Below are 12,346 nucleotides of genomic sequence, written 5' to 3' on the forward strand. Positions count from 1 at the left end.
GTCGCAGAACTGAATGAGATTGCTCCGCTGGGGGAGGAGAACATGGGCCGGCCTTCCTGGAGGTCCGAGTGGCAGTTCCCCCACAGGGGGACGCTGCCGTCAGGCAAGCCAAACCTCTTCTTCACCTTCAAATACTGCGGGGCTTCAAAGGGCACCAGCTCCGAGAGGAACTTGAAGAAGAAGACCAGGGCTTTCTTGCTGCCGCCGTGGAAACCGCTGGCGCTCCCAAAGGCAACCTGGAAAGAGACGGTTGTGCCTTTCAGCTGGTGCCTTAGTACAGGGCTTCTGGGCTGTGGGTCCCGCCCCAGATGTTGGGGGCCTACAACTCCCACTGTCCCCTGCCTTCATCCACTTGCAAGCAAGCTTGCAAAGCTTAGGCTCTCCTGCAGAAGCTGGACCAGAACTCCCATCATTCCTCACCACTGGCCATGGGGGCTGGGGGTGATGGGAGTTGTTGTCCAGCTACAGCTGGAGGGCTGAAGTGCAGCTCCCCAGCAGGCTGCAATAAGGAATGGGGGCGCAGTTCCATGCAAGAGCCCCTGCTTGGCTTGCAGAAGGTCCCAGGTTCCATGCAAATGCTCCTCCAGGCCCACCCAGAGAAGCATGGGGCTTCTTCACGTCCCGGTTTCCTCTCACAGCTCACTCCCAGCAGACATCTGCCTACCTTTGCAGGGCCCTCACTTTCCGCTCTTACCTTAAACCACTCGGAATAAGGCATGAATGCAGCAGGGCCTTCAAGGGCTGCCTGGCGGGCGATTAAGAATGCCGTGATCATGTTCTCCAAATCATAGTTCTCAAAGGCTTTTCTCAACAGGTGGCCCAGGAGATCTAGAAGAGGCAGAGCAAAACCTCCAAATCACTCGGGGAAACTTGGAGCTTATGAAACGACAGCAATTCCATGCTCCAAGAATGAATGAAAAGGAAACAAGATGGCAAATGTCTGCATATTAGATGGTTTTCTGTGATGAAAGCTAATGAGGCAACTGAATTATAGTCAGAAAACGGCTGATTTGGGAAGCTTACTGTTTTACACATGTACCTGTTCCTACAGTATTAAAATTGGGAATCTCTGGCAATTTTGCTCCAAAACTATCAGGTTGGCTAGCTAGCAAGCGAGCAAGGGGGAAAGGGGGGAAAGAAAGAAGTTGCACAGCCTAGCAGCCGCCTTCTCCAGCACGCTGTACCTTTGACCAATTCCTCTGCTTCAGAATGACAGATGAGGAGGGTGGAAACACAGGAAAGGACATGATGCCAGTTGACTTCGCTGGTCTCCAGTACCTGCTGCAAATGGAGTATCAGCTCCTCTGCTTTGTAGACCATGAACAGCTAGAAGGGGGGAGAAGTGACCTCTTTTGAAAATCCAAAGCAACTGGGGAAACCACCCAAGAATGCTCCCAGGCATCTCTCCTGACCAGGGATCCAAAGTCCACCCATGGCAGTGAGCATCCCAACTCGGAGAGCATGACCAACACTAGTCTTCCTCCCAACGTTGGAGTTGGGGAATTAGCAACGCCTCAGGAGAGCAGCACAATGGCAGGAATGACACCCCCCCGTCCACAACCCGCTCCTCAACTACAAGCTGGAGAGACAAGCAAAGTCAGCACCTGACCTCGTGCTGAGCTTGGCGGGAAGGTGGGGCAGGCTCCTGCCAAGGCCAACTTTCTGGTGGGCTACCCAGGCCAGCCAAGATGGGCAGGGTCCTGCATCTGACTGTCAAATGGAATGTGCCCAGTTTTGTTGCAGGGTGGAAGAGAGTCAAACACTTTATACATCCAACAGATATCAGTGTTTGTATTCAGCACGATTTCCAAGGAAAGTTGAATCTCCCTTAAACTTTCTTCATGAGAATACTACGAGACCTTCAAGCAGAAATCCAGACAGATTCCCCACCTTGATATATTTCTTTTACCCTAACAGCCTGGATATTGCTTTCCACCTGCTAACCCTCCCCACTCTTTTGCAGGTCGCTTGGCACAGAGCCCGTCTTCCTGATGCTTCATTTGTCTCCCTCGCTCCACTCACTGCGCCAGGGCCTACCCTTCAGCACAGGAAAGTGGGTTCATATTAAGTTGTAATTGAAGCCTGCTGGTTCTAAGAAGCCCAGAGGTGGCATCGGTCATTTTGCGAGAACGGTGGCAGTACAAAAATACAAAAAAGCACAATTCTTGTAGGCACGTGAACTGTGAAGAGCCCAAGTTTTAAAACACAGGCATGTGCTAAGCACCCTATGTGAACCAGAGAAGGAAACCTACTTTGCGGTAGAAGAGGGTGAGCAGGGGGCTGGTTCGTGCGAAGCTCCACTCTCTCTGCAGACGGATGGCATCAGAAGCTGCATTGGGAGAAGCCAGAAACACCCACTTCACCACACAGGAAGAATGCTGCTGCTGCTGCAGCAGAGAAATTAAGAGCCACAAGGCAGGTCCCCAGTAGACTTTAGCCCTGGGAATCTCTCTCCACCAGGCTGCTCACTGAAGGGCTGAGCCATTTCATGGAAAATCCAGTTCACAGTGACTAGAAATTCGTATTTCCACAGGGCAATGCAGCGTTGCCCTGCAGGAAGGACACGAGACAGGAGGAACGAGAGGCAGGTTCTCTGCAGGGTTCTTAGAAACAGAACATAATGGCGGATCTGCTGGATTGGATGGGAGCGCTCTGTGCTGCATCGCGTATTTCAGGACTGAGCCCAGTGACAGTGTCTGGTTCCAGAGCTGAAACCAGACCATAAGCTGGCCCTTCAGGATCAGACAAGGAGGGCCATCTTTTTCCATCCTCCTCCTCCGCACAGTGGCCAGCCAGATGCTGCCAGGGGTCCCACAAGAAAGGCAAGACAGTTACGCCATTTGCTTCCCTCATTTGCACACCCCCCCCCCAAAAAAAATTGGCATTCAGTGGCATACACTGAAATGCCAAATTTCAATAGATAGATAGACAGATAGATAGATAGACTGATAGATAGAAATACAACCTCTGGACATGGAAGTGCAACTGAGCCATCCTGCCTGAGACAAACCTATCCTCCTTGTGAATTCGGAGGGCTGTAAGGCAACTTCCTGCGTTCTACCATATTCCTCAGGAGTGAGGTGGGCATGGCTGTTCTGTAACAGACAGCCATTCTACCAGCGGCTGCTCAAGAACAGAAATGCTAACCAACATAGGTTATGTAGGAGGCCAAGTCAGACCCTCTGTCCATCTAGCTCAGGATTTTCTGCACGGACTGGCAGCAGCCCTCCAGGGCTTAAAGGTCTTTCCCAGGCCTACCTGGAGATGCTGCCAGGGACTGAACCATGCAAAGCAGAGGCACACAGCCACAGAGCTACAGTAGAAGTAATGCACTGCACGGAGACTCTTCAGGCCCAAACTCCTCCACAACTCTCCATGGCCCTTTCTTTGTGGCTTTGGCCTGGCCTGGGACCCATTGCTGCAGGCCATGTCAAAGGGAAGGGGGCGCTCCGGGGACCCCGGGAGCACCTGCCTCGAGAGAGAGGAGGCTCGTCCGCAGCTTCTGCTCAATGCACTCCACAGAAGGGCAGGCAGCCTCTCCAGCAGGTCCTTTGGCAGCTGTTTCAAGGGCACGGCCTGCCATGCTGAACTTCCTCCTTGCCCCTGAAGTCCTACCTTGGAGCTGAGGGTTGTAGGTGAGCACCTGGGTCAAGGTGTGCCGGAAAAACTGCAGCAGAGACTCCGGAGGGACTGTGCCTTGGTATGCCGCCGTGCTGAATATATGGAGCCTATCAATGTCGGGGGAATAAAGGAGGTTTCTCTTACATGCTCAAGAACAATGACTCATCACCCAGCGATTACTGCTAATGGCTCCCATTTTCTCCAGAAGTTGACATGTGCCAGGCAGGCTGTCAAAATGTATGTAAATATTTATCATTTATTTTAACAACATATGCAGGATTAAAAATAGTATCCTGAGCTTTTCCTCAAACAGTAAGCTTTCACACAGAAGCAGAGAGCAAGGGAGAGGGACGCAGCTCAGAAAGGAAGACAACGGTCGGGAAAAGATTTAAATGTATCAGCTTCCAGGCAGGAATTGGACTAAACAGGCCCCAAAAGAGAAGCCTCCAGAGACAGATAAGCATCTGCCGGTGGCAGCCTGTGGAGCAATGTCTGCATAGGAAGCTCGGAAGCAAAACTCAGCAGCTGCCGCAAAAATCCATGTTTTGCTCATCAGCAAGGCCTGGAGAATGAACAACATAAGCGTTTCAGCCCGTACAGGGGCCAAATCCTCTGTCTCCATCCCAAGCAAGCCAAGATGGAACCAGCCCCAGCTTTCTGTCTCCAGAGTGTGGCAAGCAGAGGTAGATTCCTACTGAATACTGCATTGAGAGGCCCTACCTAGTATTCCCCATAACAGCAACTCCCAGATGTTGTTGACTACAGCCCCAATCATCCCCAGCTGCAATGGCTTTTGGCTGGGGATTATGGGAGTTGGAGTCAACAGCAACTGGGGATCCTTGTTATAGGGAACACTGACCACACCCTGCGTATACACACGCTGCCTCCAGTTTGCATGCATCGTTGAGAAGGGAAGGAAACACTCCCAAGCAGTGTTCCATTAAGAAGTGCCCCCTGCTCCTTACCATTTCACCACTCCCAACTCACACACAAACACAACTTCACAAAATCTCTAGGCAGGGGCAGAGCCTTACCAGCATTTCACTGCCTTCACCACGGAGGGGTCTTCTTGTTTCTCTTTAGCCGCAGTATCAAGTGTCCCTGAATGCAAACAAAACCAGACCACCCTCAATGGATGAAAGAACACGAGAAAGAATCATATTTGTTAAACAACACGGGAGAAATAATCGTGGGGTGGGAAGGCTGTGCACTTTAAGCAGATGGCCTCATTAGGAAAAGGGAGGAAAGCAACCGCTCTCCAGTGCTGAAGTTCCGACAAGCCATTTCTCAAGAGACGGAGACTTGGGGAAAAATTAGCTCTGCCCTTGAACCATCTCAAGGGCCCTGGCACACACCGTTTCAGTTCTGAAAGAAAACTGCCCTAATATTTCTGCTCCAGAATTAACTGGGGCACCAGCAAGATCTCTGGCACAAGCAGCCCTGAAGTGAACGTGAGCTGCACCCGATCCCCACAGTGGGAGGCAATCCTTATCTGCTTCAAAAAAAGAACACCTTTGAGATCTAGCCTCAAGATCTGCAGGACCAACCTCGCCCCTATTATCCCAAAAGCAGCGTTCCACAAATCTTAACTGGCTTTGGTAGCCAAGGCAAAATATGGAGTTGCCAGGATCTTGCCCTATTTAATTCAAGCTGATGCATGTTTACTTAGAAGTAAGCCCCACTTTGTTCACTGTAGGTAAGCATGCACAGGATTGCAGCCTGACACCTATGCACACTAATTCAGAAGTTAAGTTCCACGTGTTTCATCGGGACCAGTCTTCCCTCTATGGTGTGCACATGTCATGTGCATGCACAAGTTTTTTTTATGCCCGCTCAGCTAGTTTTAGATCCTGCTCGGGTTAATCGGAAAAGCCCCCTCTGTGCACACATACATACATGTGTGCACACACCACCTTGATTCTAACCCTAACCGCCAGCCAGAGCAAGGCACGGAATGCGAACAAGCTACTCCCATCACGCAGGAGAGCTCCTCAGCCCGCCCCACCCCGATTCACACAGCGGCAGTCCAAAAGCAAACCCCAGGGGCCAACGTTCCAGCAGGCCAACGATACTCCCACCCCACTGGAAAAGGTGAAGTCTCTTTCCCGGAGTAGAATTAAGATGAGATCCCTGTGCCCTGTGGCTTCTACAGCCCCCACTTACAAGACAACATCCTCTCCAGCACAGCACAGCAGGACTGTGGGGGGAAACAAAAGAATGCAATCATTAGCTTGTCAGCAGATCTGCTCCAATGAAACCCTGAACTGCCAGTTCCTAACTTAGTTGTTGTATTGGTCAAATTCATAAAAGATGCATGGAATACAAAAAGCACAGAGAAAAAGACATTTGGGGCCTCTTGATCCCAGAACCTCTCCACCTTCAGGGAGGAAAAACAAGAGGGTGAGTGCCCAAACAGAGGCGGAGGCAAAGTGAACCTGGGCAGTGCTATCTTGCATCTCCTTCACCCCGAGGACACACCTCTCAGACTCACTGGTGAAGATATCAGATGGCTAGTTTAATGGGCTTACAAATGGGCTGCACATCCTCACTGCAGAGACTCCAACTTCTTTCATTCAAACCCACACCCAGGGATCCACAAATTTACGCTCAGCTCACTAGCCACCCATTATCTGTGGTGGCCACCAGCCCCCCCTCTCTTCCCTCAGATCCTTTCCTGGCACAGAGGCAGAAGTCTAAGGAGAGAAGCCGGTCTTCTGTCCTTTACACTGGAATAGGGACATGGTTAAGAAACAGCAGGCGCCTCCCTCTCCTGCTGCTCAGAAAGAATTCCTGCCGTTTCTGACCTTCTCAAAAGGAGAAACGAGACCTCTGGGGAGGAGATCTGTGTGGGGCTGGGTGTCCTGCTCCCCAGAAGGCTGGGAGCACTCATTACTGATGAGGAAATCTGAAGGTGCCTGCCCACAACACGACAATAAATTGTTTTATTGAAGTCGTAATATTGACAGATCCTGCTTTATCCTTACTTCAGAGATCTTCTGCAATTCCAGCTTCTTTCCCAGCTCTGGTGGTTTCTGGAATCCATTACGAAGGAACACAACCACAAAGTCTACAAATCAAGAGCAAGCATAGCGTCAGCCTTCCCTGCACCAATCAAGACAAGTCAAGGGAGGGCAGGGGAGGCCTAGGCAGGCAGGGGAAAGTTCAGGGGAACAAGGGTGCTTGGAGCCCCCTTCCACACTAAAAGGAGACCTCCTCTGGCTTTATGATTTGATCTCAATCCCCTAAGAAGTCAAGGAGCCTGAGCCATTGACTCAGAAGAAACAGAGAGCATTCCACCCTCTGGAATTCCCTGGGAATTAAAAGGCTAACATCACAATTTTCAAGTCAGGTTTTCACATCCTGTGGAATTTGTGGCTAGGCTCTTGGCTGGCATTATTGTAGACATGCAAGTATCCTGTTCCAGGCTGAGCAGGGGCCTCCACCAAGGCAGGGCTCTGTACACAACGCAGACCATGGACAGCTCCAAGCAGGCAAGCGGGGTGCAACAATGTAAGAGAGATGAAGCCCCCCAGTGGCTGCATGCAGCTGACTGCTGGTTTCTACAGCTGCTGCTCTCCCCCTTCCCTGCTTCTGTTGTTTAAAGGGCCTTGCCCCACTGATTTTCTAAGCACTAGCTGTGGAGGCGCTGGGGACCTCTATCCACAGAAAAACAAGGATACGAATACAATGAATATTTATACACCCCTTTTCAACAAAAGTTTTCAAAGCGGTTTACACAGAGAAACAAACAAACAAACAAGATGGCTCCCTGTCCCTAAAGGGCTCACAGTCTAAAAAAGAAACAGGAGATAGACACCAGCAACAGCCACGGGAGGGATGCTGTGCTGGGGATGGAGAAAGCCAATTGCTCTCCCCCTGCTCCATAAAGAGAACTGCCACTTTAAAAAAGGGGCCTCTTTGCTCAGTTAGCAGATCAAGCAAGGGAAGGAGGAAGCCCAAGGCTAGAAACGTGACGTTCTCCTGGCTCACTGGACATGGCTGCCATTAGACTATTCTAGACTGGGATCCCACTTGATCTGGGAGGGGTTATACGCAACTCTCAGCCAGTGAGAGGGCCAGGCTGAGAGCAAACCATAGTCTAGCTGGTGAGCCCTTTTGGAAAAGGAAGCCAGATTTATTCATTCATTCCATGTGAACTGTTTTAAGAACTGTGTTGAAAAGTGGTATATAAATATATTGGGGGGGGGTGTGAGAATATTCTACAAAATGGCAGAGAGAGATGGCCTCTGACGTTAGTTCTGGGGTTCTTGAGCCCTATGTTCTCCCTAGATGTTGTTGGACTACAACTCCCCATCTGAGAACCCCAGGAGTGGCTCATAGGCTTTGGCCAGCGCCTCAAGAGACACAGGACCCCGGCCCTAGTCCCTGCAGGAGCCCAAGAATCCGATCCATGTTGCGTCAGAGAGCGCTTGCCTGTGAGAATGCTCCCCGTGGGCTCTGTGTCTGAGGAAGGCTCTTCCGTCTGCTGGCACAGAAGGCAGAGGCTGCTGCACAACCACTCCACCAGTGCTGGGGCATCTGGGTGACTGAGGAGACACAACCACAACAAAAGCTAGTGCCCTTAGTGTCATAGGAACATCGGAAGCTGCCATATACCAAGTCAGACCATTGGTCTCTCTAGCTCAGTATACAGAGCTGCTCAACTTCGGCCCACCGGCAGATGTTGTCCTACAACTTCCATAATCCCTGGCTATTGGCCACTGTGGCTGGGGATTAAGGGAGCCTCCGAACTGGTTCCATGCACATCCTGGAGGCCAACAATGAGCCCAAACTACGGATATCTGCCAGGAGTGCATTCCATAAGCCAGGAGCAGCAACAGAGAAGGCCCCGTTCCAAGTTGCCCCCAGATGTGCCGGTGGTAACTGGAGACAGACCTCTCCGGATGACCTCAACATGGGATGGGGATCATAAGGAAGAAGGCATTCTCCAAGGTAATCTACACATCTCTGCTTACCTCTCCAGCAGGTCGTCCAAGCTAACAATGCTTTCCCTATGTAGCCGCCAGGCCACTTCCAAGATGAGCGGGCTCTGAGGGAAAGGAGGTCACAGTGAGACTCTAGCATCTACAAAGATTTATATCCAAGCAGGGCTGATGCCAACATCCAGCCACCTGCCTCAGGCTCAGCAGCAGCCTGGAATGGCTTGTAGAAAACCCCACAGATTATCAGAAGCCGCCTGCCCCACACACGGCTGGCATGAAGACCACTTGGCATAAACAAGATGATGCAGGGGTCATCCCATGAAACTGACGGCCAGGAAACTTAGGACCAAGAAAAGCAAGTATTTTTTCACACAGTGCATAATTAACCCATTGAATTCTCTGCCACAGGATATGGTGATGGCCACCAACTTGGGTGGTTTTAAGTAGAGTGTAGACAAATTCATAGAGGACAAGCCTATCCATGGCTACCAGTCCCAGTGGCTACAGACTGTCTCCTGCAGGATGCCTCTGAATACCAATTGCAGGGGAGCAACAGCAGGAGAGAGCGCATGCCTTCGTCTTCTGGTTCGGAGACTTCCCAGAGGCATCTGGTGGGCCACTGTGGGAAACAGGATGCTGGACGAGAGAAGCTTTGGGCCTGAACCAGTAAGGCTGTTCTTATGTTACGGTCAGTAGCACTACCAGAGAGACCACTATATTGCCAGCGCATGCTTCATATATGAACAGATGCCTTCCACAGGGTCAGCCCATTGGTCCGTCCATCCCAGTTGGTTATCAACTGCATGTAAATAAAGATGTTTTCCGATCTGGGCAAAAGAATCAGAAGAGTTCTGTATTTCTCCAGAGCAGCTTAAAGGTTTGGGTGGGGTTACCATCCGGCTACTTTTATAGCTTTAGAATTAGCATACGTCCTGCCCTGGAGCGAGCATGGGATGATAACCCAGGGAGTTGTCCTCACACGGCAGCCGAGAACAACCAAACTATTCTTCAGCATGTGTATGTCTGCATTCTCTCTCACAGTCACACACACACAGATCAGAACCCCTACCTCTCTGCAGAGCTCTTACCTGCATCTTCCACATTTCTTGAGCAAACAGCAAACGGCTGAAGGCATTGTGTGATAATAAATCCTTCAAAGTCTGGAGAAAGCAAGAAAACTTATCCTGCAACAGGGACAAAAAGGGAAAAAAGTTAGTGCTGTAATTTGATTGGAGATTTTTTTACTCCATGAATTGCTTAAATGATGAAATTTCTTTACATTCTGCCAAACTTCACTAGAAATGCTTTCTGGAAGATCCTGAATCCAGGTTAGATTAATTGACATGTCAATAAGAAGTACCCTACGGCTAGAAAAGAAGGCCTCCTTGAATAGTTTCATCTTCATCATGTTTGGATTAGGGAATCCCCAGTTATATGAACATACTATGAAATGCCCTGCCCAAAAACAAACCAGTTCAAAATCCATCAGCATGGAAGAAGGCCTAGTCAATGAAGGCAACATTTCCCCTTACTCTCTGTTCTGCAGTAAGCAACACCACTTGGCCTGACGCTGCAGAAATCTTCTCAATGTTGTTAGCTGCAGTTCTGGCTGACAACATTCCCACTGGCACCCCCAACAAGGAGGCCTGGTCCTGCAAGGCAGAGACTAGAACATAAACAGAGAAACAGAGGTGTGAGAACAAGATACGCTGAAGGCTGGTATTACCGTATGACCACGAATGAATATTTGTAGTATGATATCTGTGCAAATATTTGTAGTACGGTAGTAGAAGGCAAGGCAAGGCAGCCAAAGAGGACGGACTGCTAATCAGGGCTTGAACCACGATCCCACCAGGCCTTGAGGACCCCTCCTGTCATTTTTGCAGGAACTACAAATCAGCAGGAGTGGGGCAGGGGAGTGTGTTTCAGGGACGGAGAACCGGTTTTGCTTGTAATTATTTCCAGCGTCGATCTCTCTCTTTTACCCACCTACAAATAATTCCGGGACTGATGCTTCACTGGTGCATGTGCCTGAACTGCTGGCACAGGACGGCTTATTGCAGGGTGAACTTCCCACCTGGAACAAGAGAGAGGAAGACCATGACTCAGACAGCAAGGCCTTTACCCAGCTGCTGTATTTTGGCAATCTCAGAACATTGGGGCATTCGGATACTAGGGATGTGCACGAACCTGTTTCGGAGGCCCTTTTATGGGCCTCCAAACTCCAGATGTTTCCGAACTTCAACTCTCATCATCATCCCCAGCTACAACTTATTGTGGCTGGGAATGATGGGAGTTGTAGTTCAGCAACATCCGGAGTACTACAGGTTGGGAACGCCTGGTGTGGGCAATACTGACAGAGAGGCCAAGGGTCCCACTCAGGGTTCCCACTAACAGGTATGCCCAGATGGTGGTGACTACAACTCCCAGAATCCCCAGATGCAACGGCCAAAGGCCATCTGGGAATCCCTGTTACAGGGGACACGGCCCTGGGCTCCCTAGCAAAAAGATGGACAGTGTTCCTCTAACAGGGATTCCCAGACTACAACTCCCAGAATCCCCAGCTGCAAGGGCTTTACTTGGGGATTATGGGAGTTGTAGTCAACAACATCTACGATTCCCTGTCAGAGGGAACAGTGGTCCCACTCCACAGCTTCCTATGTTCTAAACACTTTAGACTCCAGGAAGGAATCCCTTACTTTTTGTAAACAGAGGCAGCCTCAAATAAAGGCTCAAGAAAAACGGAAATTACTCCCTAGACAGTGAGAAAGCATTCGACCTATAGATCGGCCTAGTTTGGGGTTGTTTCATTCCAATACTCTCTCCAACCCCAAAGGGCAAGGCAACAGACGAGGAGCCAGAATATGGGCATGAAGCCTGGTTTATATACCACCTCTCTCTCTGTACATGTTTTAATTGAAGAAGCAGCATCAGCAGAAGAAGAAACGGGTGCAGCGAGGAGACCAGCCACTTCATTCAGCCCACCCTGAAGACAACTCAGGACATCACCACAATTTAAGCCAGAATAAGCTCAATGCAGAATTTCTACGGAAACCCAACATGCATCAGACCCGTTTTCGGTCCAAGACGGAGAGCTCTCTGACCTCCAGCAAGAGATCGCCCAGATCCTGGTGGCCACTCAGCAGGCGAAGAGCGGCCTCCTGGAGCTTCTGCTTGTCTTTGGGTCCACATTTCTGCTTCTTGGATCTTCCTGCTGGAAAGGGGGATGGAAACACCGGCCTAAGAAACTGAGCCAGACACACATTGGGCTGGCTGGGATTTACAATTGGACCCGCTCAAGCTGAGCTCTATGACTCCCCTAACTTGGGGTGGGGGGAGAATAAAAAGAGGGCCAAAAATTGCAAAGCAACCACAGCTTTCAGTGGCATAGGAGCATCTGTGGTGTAGCCAGCGTGGTGTAGTGGTTAGAGTGCTGGACTAGGACCGGGGAGACCCAAGTTCAAATCCCCATTCAGCCATGAAACTAACTGGGTGACTCTGGGCCAGTCACTTCGCTCTCAGCCTAACCTACTTCACAGGGTTGTTGTGAGGAGAAACTTAAGTATGTAGTACACCATACATCCTCCAGCTCCTTGGAGGAAGAGCGGGATATAAAATGTAAATTATTATAATAAATCATCATCATCATCATCATCATCGAACATACAGAGTGCAGCTCGCAAGCACTGCCACCCCTGCCAGGAGCACCTCTGAGCGTACACCGAGTACAACCCCAAGCAAACCCTTCCAAGAGCCCCCCCCCATGCACTGAGCGCGACCCC

General features: G+C 50.3%; 1 protein-coding gene across 1 annotated transcript in view; it reads right to left on the reverse strand.

Moving 5' to 3' along the window:
• Positions 1-12,346, reverse strand: part of FANCA (FA complementation group A) — a 37,574-nt gene that overhangs the window by 24,911 nt on the left and 317 nt on the right. Inside the window, exons 2-15 of the mRNA XM_053270632.1 lie at positions 11,669-11,778; positions 10,554-10,641; positions 10,097-10,230; positions 9,653-9,748; positions 8,598-8,671; positions 8,056-8,168; positions 6,606-6,688; positions 5,785-5,818; positions 4,656-4,722; positions 3,616-3,728; positions 2,253-2,329; positions 1,185-1,326; positions 695-828; positions 126-236 (exon numbers count right to left, since the gene is read on the reverse strand). Coding sequence (XP_053126607.1) covers positions 126-236; positions 695-828; positions 1,185-1,326; positions 2,253-2,329; positions 3,616-3,728; positions 4,656-4,722; positions 5,785-5,818; positions 6,606-6,688; positions 8,056-8,168; positions 8,598-8,671; positions 9,653-9,748; positions 10,097-10,230; positions 10,554-10,641; positions 11,669-11,778 — 1,376 coding nt within the window. The remainder of the gene's footprint in view (positions 1-125; positions 237-694; positions 829-1,184; positions 1,327-2,252; positions 2,330-3,615; positions 3,729-4,655; positions 4,723-5,784; positions 5,819-6,605; positions 6,689-8,055; positions 8,169-8,597; positions 8,672-9,652; positions 9,749-10,096; positions 10,231-10,553; positions 10,642-11,668; positions 11,779-12,346) is intronic.

This window comes from Hemicordylus capensis, chromosome 9, assembly GCF_027244095.1.
Source record: "Hemicordylus capensis ecotype Gifberg chromosome 9, rHemCap1.1.pri, whole genome shotgun sequence".
NCBI lineage: Eukaryota > Metazoa > Chordata > Lepidosauria > Squamata > Cordylidae > Hemicordylus > Hemicordylus capensis.